The sequence below is a fragment of the Cynocephalus volans genome, chromosome X, assembly GCF_027409185.1.
Source record: "Cynocephalus volans isolate mCynVol1 chromosome X, mCynVol1.pri, whole genome shotgun sequence".
Classification (NCBI taxonomy): Eukaryota; Metazoa; Chordata; class Mammalia; order Dermoptera; family Cynocephalidae; genus Cynocephalus; species Cynocephalus volans.
Genome location: NC_084478.1, coordinates 178,291,225 through 178,305,520, shown reverse-complemented (window position 1 = coordinate 178,305,520; position 14,296 = coordinate 178,291,225). Strand labels below are relative to the sequence as shown.

Below are 14,296 nucleotides of genomic sequence, written 5' to 3'. Positions count from 1 at the left end.
GGAATCATTTGGGTTTGGGTGGGTCAGTTTGCAGCAGGAACTCTGCCTGACAAGTGGCCGCAGCCGGGAAGGAGGCAGCCACTGTGACATCAAAGACCAGCACACAGCATGCCCAGGGACTGGAACATCTCCATGCCTGCCATGTCCCAGGGCTGCCCCAATGAGGCAGAAAGGCTTGGTTACATTCCTGGGCTACAATCCATCCTTCTGGAAGAAAGGACAACGCAGAAATCCAAGCTCCCTCAAGCCATACTGGGAACCCCGGGGCATCGTGGCCCCTGGAGCTGCTGCTTCACATAATTCTGTTGAGCAGTGAGGCTGCCCAGTTCAGCCAGCCTGCTGGGAGCATCTGGGCGGGTCAGACAGTTATAGAGCCAGTGAGGGGATGCTGGCCCTTACCCGCAGTTACCGCCTGGCCTTCGAGCTGCATCACCGTGAAATCAGCACCAATGGTTGCCCCATACTGACTGCTGAAGCTGTTGGTGATGAACTGATTTGACAGAGAGGACTTGCCCACCCTGTGGGGTCACAGGTCAGAGGGGTCTGTGGATTCAGACATTTCCAGCTGTCCCCTCTCCTGCTGCATCCCCGTGCCACAAGCTTGCTGGGGCCACTGCCCAGGCTCAGCCCAGGCCCCCCAGGCCCCCTAGGGTCCTCTCCAGGCTCACTTCAAGGGCAGGGAAAAGTGGCTGGTGGGGGGAGGCCAGCCCCGCGGTGCCCCCTCGTCCCAGACCGTCCTGCCAGCTCACCCAGCATTTCCCACCAAGAGGATCTTGAGTTGAGGGCGCCCAGCAGAGGCCATCTCAGGCCTCCAGGGACTTGGCCGCCGGAGGGTCCTGACGAGGCCGATGGCGGAGGCGGAGACGGCAAGCTCCGCCCCCGCCGTGGGCCCCGCCCCCGGGCCCTGCGGAACCCTGAGGAAGGGGGTGGGTGGGGCTCGGCTCGGTCAGCTGAGTGACGGTCACGGGACCGCGACCAGCTCCGTCTGCCTTCCTGGAGGATAGGGAGGGATGAGCGGGGGTCTCCGACTGCGACTGGTCAGTGGTGGGGCTTGCGGGGGAAGGTGGGGTCAGAAGCCCGACGCAGAGGTGGGGGGATCCCCGACGGCTGGCTCCTGAGGCCCGGGGCCTGTGGAGGGACGGGGCGGGCAGCGCTGGGGTCCGCTGGAGCACAGTGGGGAACTCGGGACCCGGAGAGATGGGGAAGTCCCGTAGGGGAACTGCTCCTCCAAGCCCCGAGTCCCCCCAGGACATGGAGAAGGAGCGGGAGACCCTGCAGGCCTGGAAGGAGCGTGTGGGACAGGAGCTGGACCGCGTGGTGGCTTTCTGGACAGAGCACTCCCACGACCAGGAGCATGGGTACGCCTCAGCAGCGTCTTCGCCCCTCCCAAGCCCCTACCTCATTCTCAGGCAACCCTCAGATCTGCGGGCAGGACGGGCCCCTTCCCCGCCCTCGCTAACCCTGCGCATCCCACAGGGGCTTCTTCACCTGCCTCGGCCGCGATGGGCAGGTGTATGACGACCTCAAATATGTCTGGCTGCAGGGGAGGCAGGTAGGGAATGTTCCCAGCCTGGCAGCTTACCCAGGGGCGGAAGCCAGAGTCAGCTTGGCGTGTCCAGATTCATTCAGGCCACACGCACACGCACACGCGCACACACGCACACACAGGCGCGCACACAGGCGCACACGCACACGACAAGGCTCATGATCTCAACATTGTCCTCACCATAAGGACACTTAGGATTCCCCGTCACCCTAGCCGCTCCCTCCTTGAACCGTGTTCCCTCCTTTTCCACCACAGGTATGGATGTATTGTCGCCTGTACCGAAAGTTTGAGCGCTTCCACCACTCTGAGCTCCTGGACTCAGCAAAAGCAGGTGCCCTCTGCCCTGCCCCCATCTCCCAGCAGCCCGCCCATGTTTACTCGATAGGGCACGTGTGCCCAGTTCCCAGAGTGCCAGAGTGGTCTAGAAGCAGCAAAGGGCTTGGGGAGGCTCGAAGGCAGCATGGCGGGGCCGTCCTCACCTGAGTCCTAGCATGCCAACTTCCCCCGCCAGGTGGCGAATTTCTGCTGCGTTATGCTCGGGTGGCACCTCCTGGCAAAAAGTGTGCCTTTGTACTGACTCGGGACGGCCGCCCAGTCAAGGTGCAGCGAACCATTTTCAGCGAGTGTTTCTACACCATGGCCATGAACGAGCTGTGGAGGGTGACAGGGGACACGCGCTACCAGGTGTGTGGAAGGAAGGCTGCCACGGCAACCACTGGGTCTAAGGCTGCACCGTCTCCCAGCATTTCAAAGGCGGCCCCGCACGGTGCTGTGAGCTGGCTCAGCTGCGTCCCTCTTGGGGACCGCGCCCCTAGTTCTCTGTCCATCCCTCTCCTTTCCCCCCTCCTCAGACAGTCCAGCTTCCCCTGAAAGTTGAAGTCTGTTCATCCCTTTCTTCCGTGTTGTAAATTCTGCAGAGTCCCGAGGTCCTTCCTCTGGGCCACCACGGCCCATGTCTCCCTTATTGCACTGTATTGTCATCGTGTGTTTGTGGGTGTCTCCCCTCCCCCTGAGTCTCCTTCCCCTCTGAACCCCCGAACACCCCCGGGGCCTCGGGCAGAGGAGGGCCCTAGCCACGCCCCACCCCTGGCTGGGAGGGGGCTTCTCCCCCTCTGGGACCCCGTGCTGCCAGACCCCGACCCGCTACGTGCGAGTGGCCTGCACCCCCAGATTGGGAGCCCCCGTGGCAGGGTGTGGCCATCTCCTGGCGCCCAGCACCCGACCTTGGGACCAGGCCCAGGCCCAGGCCCGGTCCTCGGGACCCTGGGGGATGGGACAGATGGGACAGGATGCAGCCTCAGCCTGGGCCTCCCCTTGCCTGCCCCGCCAGAGGGAAGCGGTGGAGATGATGGATCAGATCGTCCGCTGGGTGCGAGAGGATCCATCCGGGCTGGGCCGGCCCCAACTCCCAGGGGCCCCAGCCGCGGAGCCCATGGCGGTGCCCATGATGCTGCTGTGCCTGGTGGAGCAGCTCGGGGAGGCGGACGAGGAGCTGGCAGCCAGACACGCGGAGCTGGGCGACTGGTGTGCCCACAGGATTCTACAGCACGTCCAGGTGGGGCCGCTGGGGAACCGGGGGGCAGGGCGACCCCAGCCCACACCCCACTCTCCGGGGTGCCTCCTCCACCTGCACCCACCCTCCACCTTTACCATGGGAGACACGGGAGGCTCCGGGCGAGGTGTGGCCAGGGTCCTCGGGAAGGAGAGAGCCAGGTAGGGCTGAGGGCTGTGGGAGAGGCCAGAGCCCCAGGCAAGTCCTGAGAGCAGGAGATCCAGGTGGCCCCTAATCCTCCCAGGCCTCTGTGGGTGACCAAGCCCGCCATGTCTGTCCCCATGTAATGTTTCGCCCTCCCCCCAGAGGCTCAATGCCTGAAGGAAGGATTAGAGGCTTCTCCGACGGGGGAGTGAACTGGTCCCTCCTCAGACACCCCTCTGAGTCAGGCCAGCCCAGGCCTGCAGCTCGGGAGGCTCGGGTGGGAGAAAGGGGTTTCTGAGGCTGGGTCTTTCTGCTGGGACTTGGGGGGCGGCTGGAGGCAGAGCTACTTTCTCCTCTCCTCTGGCAGAGGGATGGACAGGCTGTGCTGGAGAATGTGTCAGAGGATGGCAAGGAACTTTCTGGTTGCTTGGGGAGACACCAGAACCCAGGTGAGGGGGCAGGGTGGGCTGGGGGCCTCCCAGGAGGAGGGGTGTGCTCAGCCTTGGGCCCTGGGCTTCAGATACGGGGAGCACGTGGGGCTGCTTTCCTCCTTTCACCCTGCATGGAGAAGCAGGCAAAGGAGAGGGGCCAGGCCTCCCAGGGCCCGGGCCTCGGCGGGGCGGCAGGAGCAGGAGTCAGGGGAAGCTTTCTGCAGCGGCCTTCAGGGCAGGGCGGAAGGGCTGAAAGGGGGGGGGGGGGGCGTCTGGGGCGGGGAGTTTTTCGGGAGGAAGGAAGGCTCTGCCCGGGCCTGAGAGCGCTCGCTGTCACACACTCGCACTCACGCACACTCGTGTGCACACACGAACACTCACGTGCGCACACTCTCGTGCACACATGCGCGCACACTCACGCTCATGTACACATGCGCTCACACTCATGCACACACACGAACACTCACGCACACTCACACATACACACACTCTCCCGCACCTGGGGGCGGACCTGGTTCCCGCCTCACCCCAGCCCCTCGCCAGGCCACGCACTGGAAGCAGGCTGGTTCCTGCTGCGCCATGCCATCCGGAAAGGCGACCCTGAACTTCGAGCCCACGTTATCAACAAGTTCCTGTTGTTGCCTTTCCGCTCTGGATGGGACCCTGACCATGGAGGCCTCTTCTATTTCCAGGACGCCGACGACCTCTGCCCCACCCAGGTGGGGCACACACAGGACCCATGCGTTGCTCACCCTGTTCTAAGGCTTTCTGCGCTGGGAGGGGGGTGCTGTAGTCATCCTTGTCTCACGGAAGGGGACTCGGGATTTGAACCTGACTTCTGTGCCAGTGGTTCCTAAGCCCATGTCATATGGAGACCATTAGGGAGCTTGTGCACATGCTGGTGCTCAGACACATGTCCCTCTGTCCAGAGCCCAGTGCCTTTGAAAGGCTCTCTGGGCAACTTTAATGTGTTGGTGGCCGGACGAGGTTGCTTATGCTGTGTTGTCTTGGACTGCACCTTGATCCGGTGCAGGTCACCGGAGGGTGATTGTCCCGACCATGAACAGGAGCCGAGTGTCCAAGGGGCTTAAGGACAGATGGACAAGACAGGGTTTTTTTTTTGTTTTTTTTGTTTTTTTGTCGTTTTTTCGTGACCGGCACTCAGCCAGTGAGTGCACCGGTCATTCCTATATAGGATCCGAACCTGCGGCGGGAGCGTCGCCGCGCTCCCAGCGCAGCACTCTACCGAGTGCACCACGGGTTCGGCCCGACAAGACAGGGTTTTGATTCAAGGGCTAGGGGAGCCTGCCCCACCCTCGCTCTAATTTTAGAGGGGCTGCTTGGGGTGCATCCAGGTCAGGAAGCTAGTCCCATTCTGGGGGGCCACTGATACTCTCCCCAGAGATGTCCCACAATTAAGCTCCAAGTGCTTGGGCCAGATGCAGACTGAGCCAGGTCTGGTAAAATGAAGGGGGGGGACGCACCCTGCAGAGAGGGCTGTGGGGGCGGGGGGACCCAGACAACTGCCTCTGCTCTGCTTTCAGCTGGAGTGGGCCATGAAACTCTGGTGGCCGCACAGTGAAGCCATGATTGCCTTCCTCATGGGCTACAGTGACAGTGGGGACTCTGCTTTGCTACACCTCTTCTACCAGGTGGCCGAGTACACCTTCCGCCAGGTGAGTGCTGCCTCCTCGTCCCCTCTAAAAGCTCTATGAGGGTGCAGAGGAGATGGCAGGCAGCCATTCCTCCCCCGGCAGGCCGTGCCAGGGCCAGGCTTTCCTGAGGCTGTGGGAGGAGGCTGGGCAGGGATGGGGGGCATGTAGAGGCTGTGCTGGGCAGGCCTGGGGGGCGTCTGGCCTGGCTGGGGCCAGGGAGGCTCTTCCCCATCCCCTTCCTTGCCCCCTCCCTGGGTGTGGCCCCTCAAATGGTCTGAGAGTTCCTGGGGCTCTAGTGCCCTCTGTCCACTCAATGAGAAAGAGTCTGCCCTCCTAGAGCTCACATTTCAGTGAGGGAGGGGTGTGGGTGGTGGTGTGCAGTCTATAAACAAGGAAACAAGCAAACATAGTGACCATCGAGCTACAGAAAATAATAAAGCAGGAGAAGCAGGGCCAGGGAAAACCTCCTGAGTGGCAGCAGGAGATAGAGCGGAGACCTGAGTCAATGTACGAGTATGGCAGGAGTGTCTGAGCGACTGGGGCAGGGCCCAGCGAGGAAAGGGCGCATGGCAGGAGCATGTCAGACCTGCCAGAGCCCAGCAAGGGGGCTTCATAACTTTAAACAAGGAGCCCTGGCAGACTTGGGAATGAGGGCAAGTGGGAGGGAATAAAGGCAGACGGGGCAGGGAAAGGGCTCTGTGCAGAGGAGTCACCTCTCTGATTTAGGTATGTTTGGGGGCTTTGGAAAGGGAGGCTGCTGGAGGGCACAGGGCAGAGGCCGGGAGAGTGAAGGAGGCTCAGGGTGAGAGCTGCGGGGCAGAAGGGGCAGGGTCTGGTCCAGCAGAAGTTGGATTTCTCCGTCTCTATTTGACCACAAATGTTTAGGTGCCACAAGGATATAGTTACTGAGAGCCAAGAGGCAAAGTAAGCTTCCGAGCGCCCAAGGAGAAGAGAAGACGGGGTAGGAGCACACCTGGCAAAGGAGACAAGAATCAGTTGTGGGGTAGGAAAGAAACCAAGCCAGGGCCCCCCAGAGGTCCAAGTACTACAGCAGAGTGATGAGCTGTGCCTGCGAGTGCCACGCCAGGGCAGGGCACCCACGGGTGCAAGGACTGGGTGGTGAATGAAGATTTATCAGGTGTTTCTAAAGCCACAACTGACTCACTCCGTTGGTAAACCTGGGTACTGGAAGGACTATAGCAAGGGATCTTATCCCCGGATCTGTGGGCTGCAAAACCTGGGGGAACATTACGTCTTTATTTGAACTAACTTCTAACTGAAATCTAGCATTTGCTTCCATTATGAACAGAGGCAAGGAACCACAGTGGTATTAGCAGCACCTGGCTTTGTCAACAACAGAAATCCCAGATGTGTGTATATTATGTTGCAGTCAGAGAGGCATCTCCAAGTATCACGCTGGCGCGGCAATGCTTCCAAACAGCACCAGTTGTTAGATCTGTGGGTGTATCTTCATATCGGAAGCATTCATAAAGAGCATGTATTAAAGGCCACCGGTTTTAACTATAAAGTGAAATGGAAGAAATACATTTCAATGAGAGAGAGATGACATTAAACAATTACAAAAGCTATAGTCAACAGGTAATATATTATGCACTAACCAATAAGAGAATACAGAAAGCAAAAATCCAGATATCCATTTGGATCTCCTTACCGGCCAGCTGCCAAAAAAACCACAACCAAACAACAACAGAGAATCCAGATATCAAAAAAACAAAAAAAAACAAAACAAAACAAAACAAAAACAAAACTGCACAGAAAAGCAATTAATGTGGAAAATTTAAGAATTCTTCATTTTCTCCCTGTTTCAGATCAAGTAGTCAAAAAGTAAAGAATGTAAACAATGTAACTCGGAGAATAGTATGAGTAGATACAGAACAAGTTTTACCCCTTATGAAGAATACACTAACTCTCATAGGCTACAATTTGAGACATTTTGATAGTCAATGTCAATGAAATTGATTTCATCTGTGATCCTTCTGAGAAAGGGCTCTACTTAACTTTGTATCAGGTAAGGAAAAGGAAGGACCCAGGCCAGGGCCCTGTAGTGTGCCCTGACAGGTGTGTGATGGGATGGGGGCAGGAGAGAAGGAAGTAGTGTGGACTGTGTCCACTGAGCTGCTGTTCCCTGTATCAGAAGCAGCAGAGCAGGGGCAGAGAGAGGACAAGATGCATTTGGGAATCACTGGTGAGGAAGGACACGAGTTAGATGTCAGTGATGGATGTGCACAGTCTCATCTACTAAAAATCCTGTGAGGCACGAAACAGGAGCTCCGGGCGTGTCACTTATATAGTGCCAGGTCATTGCCTCCATCAGATTCTTTCTTTAAATCCATTGTATTGAAGTACAACTTACACACCCTTAAATGTGTCCATTTGATGTGTCCAGTTCAGAGTCATGACAATGTGTGCACCTATATAACGACCGCCACAATCAGGATATAGAACATTTCTATCGTCCCAGAGTGGGGTTCTATTCCCCCCTCAGTGTTTAATCTCGAGGCCTACAGCTGCAGACTGCCTGCTACCTTCCATCCCTGCTTTCATCTTTCTCCAGGACTCGGTGTCCCGGTTAAGAGCACTTGATTCTGGAGCCACGTTACCTGGGGTCAACCCGGGTTCTGACCCCCGGTAGCGGTGCAGTGGGACCGGCGAGCGCCCCTTCCCCAGGCCATGGCATGTAGGCGTGTCCTGCAGGCGCTAGCTGTCACTGTCTCCTTGCTATTCCAGTTTCGCGATCCCGAGTATGGGGAATGGTTTGGCTACCTGAACCGAGACGGAAAGGTCGCCCTCACCATCAAGGGGGGTCCTTTCAAAGGTGAGTGGGGCCAGGGCTGGGCCGCAGGGGCTCGTGGCACTTGTCTCGCTCTGGCCCCCCCCCAACCCTGCCGCCCGCCTCTCCCCGCAGGCTGCTTCCACGTGCCGCGGTGCCTGGCCATGTGCGAGGAGATGCTGGACGCCCTGCTGAGCCGCCTCGCCCCGGCCCAGGTCCCCGCCCCCGCCCGCCGTGGCGCGGAATAAAGCCGAGCCCGCCCAGCTGCCCGTGTGCGCGCGTCTGTGGGCTCGCGGGGGCGGCCGCCGCGCCGCATCTTCCGCCTGCCCCGGCTCCGGGGCGATTTCCGCCCCGCGGATAGGCCCGCGCCTCTCATTGGCCGAACGGCCAGGGGCGAGCCCTAGGCCGCGCACTTCCGGCCGGTATCCGGTCGGCGCGCACCGCCCCTTCCGTCACCGCCCCCGCAAGCCCAGCTCCAGCTCCGTACCCCGCCCTGGCCCCGGCCCCAGCCCCAGCCCCAGCCCCAGCCCCGGCCCGGCCGCCCCGGCGTCGTCCCGGAGCGCGGCGGCAGGTGTCTGCGCGTTCGCGAGCCGCTGGGACCCGCGAGCCCCGCCGCCGTTATGAACATCCGCAATGCCAGGGTGAGGGCCCGGGACGGGGGCTGTCCGCGCCGCGTGGGCCCGGGCCGGGCGGCCGCGTGCGCATGCTCTCGAGGGGCCCGGCCCAGCCCGGCCCGGGGGCCCGAACGCCCGCGGCCGCCGTGTCGGCCCGGAGAGGAGGCTGGCGGGGCCGGGCGCGGGGCTGCGGCTGCGCATCCCCCGTTTGCCTGATGTCGGGGCCGCATCGCGTCACCCGGGTGGGCTTCGGGGACCTCCGGGGCGCTCCCGCTCATTGCTGGAACAGACGGGTTGTGCACTGCGGCCGTGGGTCAGGCCGCTCAGCGCCGCGGAGGGTCGAGCAGACAGACGGGGGGCTTAGTCGCCGCCGCCGTGCACTGACGTCCCACCGCCCTCCCCCGCAGCCGGAGGACCTGATGAACATGCAGCACTGCAACCTCCTCTGCCTGCCCGAGAACTATCAGATGAAGTACTACTTCTACCACGGCCTCTCCTGGCCCCAGGTGGGCAGCTGTGGAATTGGGAGCCGAGGGAAGCCAGGCGAGGAAAAGCAAAGCCCATGTGGGTGGCTACGGAGGAGTGGGCAAGGCCGTGAGAGCCCGGGGGCTGCGTGGTCCGGTGAGGTCAGGGGGCAAATGGAAAGGAGGTATCTGAAGGGAGAGCACAACAGGAGCAGGACTCCTACCTTGTGTCTGTCCCCTTCCGGGTCAAGGACAGGGCACAGCGTGGTGTCCAGAGGTCACGAACCGTCACAGAGCTCAGCACTTAAACAGCTTCTGTGTCATGCGCACAGCTGGAGGCGGGCTGTAGGAGCAGCTGCCCTCCAAGGGCTCCTCCAACTCTGACATGAAATTGTTTTCTAACTTCTTTCCCTCCCTGTCACCAGCTCTCTTACATTGCTGAGGATGAGAATGGGAAGATTGTGGGGTACGTCCTGGCCAAAATGTGAGTCACCAAGGAGGAAGAGGGAAGCCTACGGCCGGGGCTGGGGCAGGGGGCAGCACCATATGCCTGGTGGATGCTGCTGTGGGTTTTCGAAAAAATAATACGCATTTTTTTTAATAGACTATAAAGTTTATAGAAAAATTGAGCGGAGAATACAAAGAGTTCCCATATAATCCCCCCCACTTCCCTCTATTACTAACATGTTGTTTCTTTCTTTTTTCTTTTTTAAAAAAATGACTGGTAAAGGGATCTTAACCCTTGACTTGGTGTTGTCAGCACCACGCTCTCCCAAGTGAGCCACGGGCCAGCCCTATTACTAACATGTTACGTGGTACTTTATTGTAAACGATGACCCGCCATTGATGCATTATTAGCCGTAGTTGACATTATGGTGGTTTTCTCAGTTGTGTGCTTTATGGGTTCGGACAAATGATGTGTCCACCTATGACACAGAAGGGTTTCACCGTGCTCCTCTGCCTCGCCCCTCCCTCCCCCCAAGCCCTGGCAACCACTGGACTTTTTACTGTCTTTGTAGTTCTGCTTTTTCCAGAATGTCATTGAGTTGGAATCAGTCTGTTGCCTCTTCAGACTGGCTTTTTCACTTGGCAATGTGCATTTAAGGCTCCTCCTGTTCTTTTGTGGCTTGACAGCCATTTCTTCTGATCACAGAATAGTGTTCTCTTGACACCGCACATATCTGGTGGATGCTGCATGTGTTTTGAGGCAGCAGAGGGGAACAGCATGGGCTGCTCTGATCTGAGAGGTTCTCAGCTCTCCCCCAGCCCAAGTCCGAGAGGGCTGTAGGGCCAGCCTAGAGGAATTTGTGTCTGCACCATGTTCGCGGCCTGGGCGTGACTGCATCTGCTTGCAACTTCTTTCTAGTCTCTCCTTTCTCCTTCTCTAGGGAAGAGGACCCAGATGACGTGCCCCATGGACATATCACCTCACTGGTACGTAGGGCCCATCTATGCTCTGGCTGGGGTGGAAGTTTGAGTTGGGGCAGCCCTCAAGGTCCCACCCCCTGCCTGCCCTTCTCCCACCAGGCTGTGAAGCGTTCCCACCGGCGCCTTGGCCTGGCTCAGAAGCTGATGGACCAGGCCTCCCGAGCCATGATAGAGAACTTCAATGCCAAATACGTCTCTCTGCATGTCAGGAAGAGGTGGCAGCCGGGCCAAGAGAAGGGGAAATGCGGGGAGGAAGCAATACCATCTTGATAGGGGGACTTGGGGTACCTTGGCTTTTGGAGAAGATCCAGGAAGTGGGATTAGTGGGAAGGGGGGACTAGAAGGAGGGGCAGGACCTGGACATGCTGTCCCTGTCTGTGCAGCTCAGCAGTGCCTTATTCCCCTGCAGTAACCGGGCCGCCCTGCACCTCTATTCCAACACCCTCAACTTTCAGTAAGTAGATCTAGGTTTCTCTAATGGGCTGGGACTTGTCCTGGGTCTGGCCCATCCAGGCAGCTGAGATGAGCTGAGCTGCCTTCCAGGCAGAGGGGTGGGGATGGCTTGAGAAGCGGGGGATGCCTGCTCCACACTTGGTGGCTGCTGATTGAAAAGCTAGCATGCAGATGGCACCTACCTGATGAAATGTGCTTGATGTGTGTGGTGATGGAGAAGGTGGCTTGGCTTGATGCTGGCTGAGGCTGGTGGAGGGCGGTGTGGTGAAGAGCACATCAGGCTTTTAGCAAAAGTTTGGAAGTAGAGAGATACGGGCCTAGGACATGAGCAGATGCTGAGAAGCAGGACTCTGGGTGACCAGGCACCTAGAAGCATCCAAGCAGGAGCAGAAGGAAGGGTAGTGTGCACCCAGGAGGGCAGGGCCATCAGCTAGAGCAGCGGAGGGACCTAGAGCCTTGGGCAGCCTGGTGGATGGGGGCAGGTCTGCTCGAGGACGTGTGGGGGTCTTTGTGTATCCAGCACAGGTGAAAGAGTACCTGGCAGGGAGTCAGCATGCCCAGTAGACAGTGGCAAAAGGCACTTGAAAGTGAGGCTGAGTTGGGCTGCCCATGGAGGGCCCGTCAACAGAGCACTCGGCTCCAATTTGGTGGAGGATGAAGAGGAGGGACTGTTAGGAAGGGTGGTGGCCACCAGGCTGGGTGTTTAAGGGAGTGATCTTGGACCCGGCTTAGGATGTCTCTGGTAGGAACTGTTTCATATGCTAAGTCAACAGTTGCCATGTCTTAGGGCTGGCTGGCAGGCCTTTCTAGGCCATCAAGTCCAGCTCCCCTTCCAGTGGCAGGGCCACCTGAGTCTGCACACATGCTACTTGGGCAGGGGCCATGTTGCCTGGGGTGACTACCCTCGAACCAGGGCCATAGCACCCCTCTCCCGGGTTCCATTCGCCATAGCTAGGCAGAGCAACTAGCTGCGTGCTCAGTAAGTGACAGGGAGCAGGACAGGGAGGGAAGGGCATGGGCGCTACTTACTGCTAGGCTTCGCTGGAGAGAGCAGAGGGAAGGCCATGGCGGAAATGGGGTTCCTGAAAAAGAATTCCTTCTAGCTGGGCTTGCTGTCTCCACAAGGGTCCGTCAGAGAGAAAAAATGACTCAACACTGCATTAGCATAGGATACCAGGTCAGGGTCTTCCTTCTTGCTCCCCACCCCCTGCCCCCAGGATCAGTGAAGTGGAGCCCAAATACTATGCGGATGGGGAAGATGCGTATGCGATGAAGCGGGACCTCACCCAGATGGCCGATGAGGTAAGAGTCCAGCTGGGCCAGGGCAGTGGTCCCCACAGTGGAGAAGAGCAAGGCAGGCGGGGAGCCCTGAGACAGGAGGCAGTCCACAGTGGTTGGAAGGGGAGATTGCCTCTGGTGCCAGCCCTTGTGGCTATGTTGCTGGGAGTCGTGGCCCCTCTTGCCCTTGGTTTCCTAAGCTGTCCAGTGGGGAGGCAGGCCTCGGCTGAGCTGTCGAGGAGGCCATCCCCCCAAGATGCTGTTTTCTGAGGAAGAGGCTTGTGGGGGTGACGTGAGAGGCAAAAGGAGGAGGCTTTCTAGAGGGGCAGTGGGTACAGCCCAGGAACAGCTGTGGGTGGCCTGGAGACAGCTGCGGCCTGCTTGCTCAGAGGTAAGACAAAACAGGCTGTGGAGAAAGAGGCCTGCCCAAGGCTCCTCAGGGGGCACTGCTGGTGAAGGGGCATAGTTCCCTCTTGGGGGCTTCACCGCAGCCCGTGTGAGGGGGCACGATTAGCCTCATTTTACAGATGAGGAAGCTGAGGCCCAGAGCCAGGACTCCAGCCAGGTCTCCTCACTTGGTCCTGTTTCCTGTCCTGGCCCTGCTGCCTCTTATTATGCCCTACCCCTGGCAGGCGACAGGGCCAGGCTCTCACCGCCCCGTTGTCTGGAAACTTAGGCGCTATCTCTGTCCTCTCGCTTCTCCCTGGGCTCCCGGTGGCAGCTGAGGCGGCACCTGGAGCTGAAGGAAAAAGGCAGACACGTGGTGCTGGGTGCCATCGAGAACAAGGTGGAGAGCAAAGGCAATTCGCTTCCGAGTGCAGGGGAAGCGTGTCGTGAGGAGAAGAGTCTGGCCGCGGAGGATAGTGGTGGGGACAGCAAGGACCTCAGCGAGGTCAGCGAGACCACAGAGAGCACTGACGTCAAGGACAGCTCGGAGGCCTCTGACTCAGCCTCCTAGAGCTGCCGCATCCCATCCTCACCCCACGAGCTTTCACAATAAACTTCACCTCGTGGCCTGGGGGATTTGTGTGTGCACACGCGTGTGTGCGTGTGCGTGTGCATGCCTGTGTGCGCACATCCAAGGGTGTGTGCCTCTCCCCAGCTCCTCTGTGACCGTGTGGATGTGAGCCTCCCAGCCTCATGGCCCAGAGCGTCCTGCCAAGCCCAAGTACAAGGAGAGAGCTCTGTCAGGGCTTTGGAGGTGGGACTCCCAAATCTGACCACTTTGAGCAGCTTTGGGCTCAGGGAGGGAGACCCCTGCCATGTAGGCAGACGCCCTGCCTTCAGAGCCCTGCTCTGCCACTGCCTTGCTGGGCCTTGTGTCCTCATTAATGCCCCAGGGCTGAACTAGATGGTCCTTCAGGGCCCTTTTAGCTCTTCCACTCTGAATGTGTTTTGAGGAACAAGCCTGGGCTAGCCAGCCTCAGACCTCAAAGGTAGTTATCCCATTTTTGACATTCTTCACTACCTCTGCTTGGCTTGTATGTTGAATGTCCCGTCTTCTGCCTTTTTCTCTCACTACTGACACTTTAGGCTGTAGCAGCTCCAATTCTTACTTCCTGGGCTCCAGATGCAGACGTTGGGGTTATCTACAGCTGTCTGGGTAGTAGCCCAACCAGCTACCCAGTTGCTCCAGCCCTGTCAACGGTCCATGATTTCACCCTCCCCAGCCACCCAAATGGTCAGCAAGTCCTGTGTGTTCAATTACCCTAATACCTGTTGAATCTACTCTCTAGCCTGAGCCCTCATTTAAGAATAGACTTCATTTCTAGTACAGTTTTAGGTCGGCAGAGGAATTGGTCAGATAATAGAGTTCCACTTACCCCTGCTCGCCCCTCTCATAGTTTCCCCTATTAACATTTTGCATTAGGTGGGATAATTTACTATGAATGAGCCAATACTATATAGTATTGGCAGTCTGGATAACATTAGGGTTCCCT

General features: G+C 58.6%; 2 protein-coding genes across 3 annotated transcripts; both read left to right on the top strand.

Moving 5' to 3' along the window:
* Nucleotides 1-958: 958 nt before the first annotated feature.
* Nucleotides 959-8,382, top strand: RENBP (renin binding protein). 2 transcript variants are annotated; one of them, XM_063083616.1, is made up of 11 exons: nt 959-1,037; nt 1,249-1,358; nt 1,477-1,552; nt 1,802-1,877; nt 2,058-2,230; nt 2,877-3,101; nt 3,610-3,691; nt 4,217-4,392; nt 5,218-5,349; nt 8,077-8,164; nt 8,255-8,382. In XM_063083616.1, the coding sequence occupies exons 1-11, from the start codon at nt 1,011-1,013 to the stop codon at nt 8,365-8,367; spliced, it is 1,278 nt and encodes a 425-aa protein (XP_062939686.1). In that variant the 5' UTR covers nt 959-1,010; the 3' UTR covers nt 8,368-8,382. The 2 variants fall into 2 exon arrangements, with proteins under 2 accessions (XP_062939686.1, XP_062939687.1); XM_063083617.1 differs by lacking the exons at nt 8,077-8,164; nt 8,255-8,382 and adding an exon at nt 6,214-6,453.
* A 176-nt stretch (nt 8,383-8,558) lies between these two features.
* On the top strand, nt 8,559-13,371 carry NAA10 (N-alpha-acetyltransferase 10, NatA catalytic subunit). Its single transcript, XM_063083591.1, has 8 exons — nt 8,559-8,760; nt 9,141-9,239; nt 9,623-9,681; nt 10,586-10,631; nt 10,725-10,840; nt 11,035-11,079; nt 12,296-12,380; nt 13,078-13,371. The coding sequence occupies exons 1-8, from the start codon at nt 8,740-8,742 to the stop codon at nt 13,312-13,314; spliced, it is 708 nt and encodes a 235-aa protein (XP_062939661.1). The 5' UTR covers nt 8,559-8,739; the 3' UTR covers nt 13,315-13,371.
* Nucleotides 13,372-14,296: the final 925 nt, after the last annotated feature.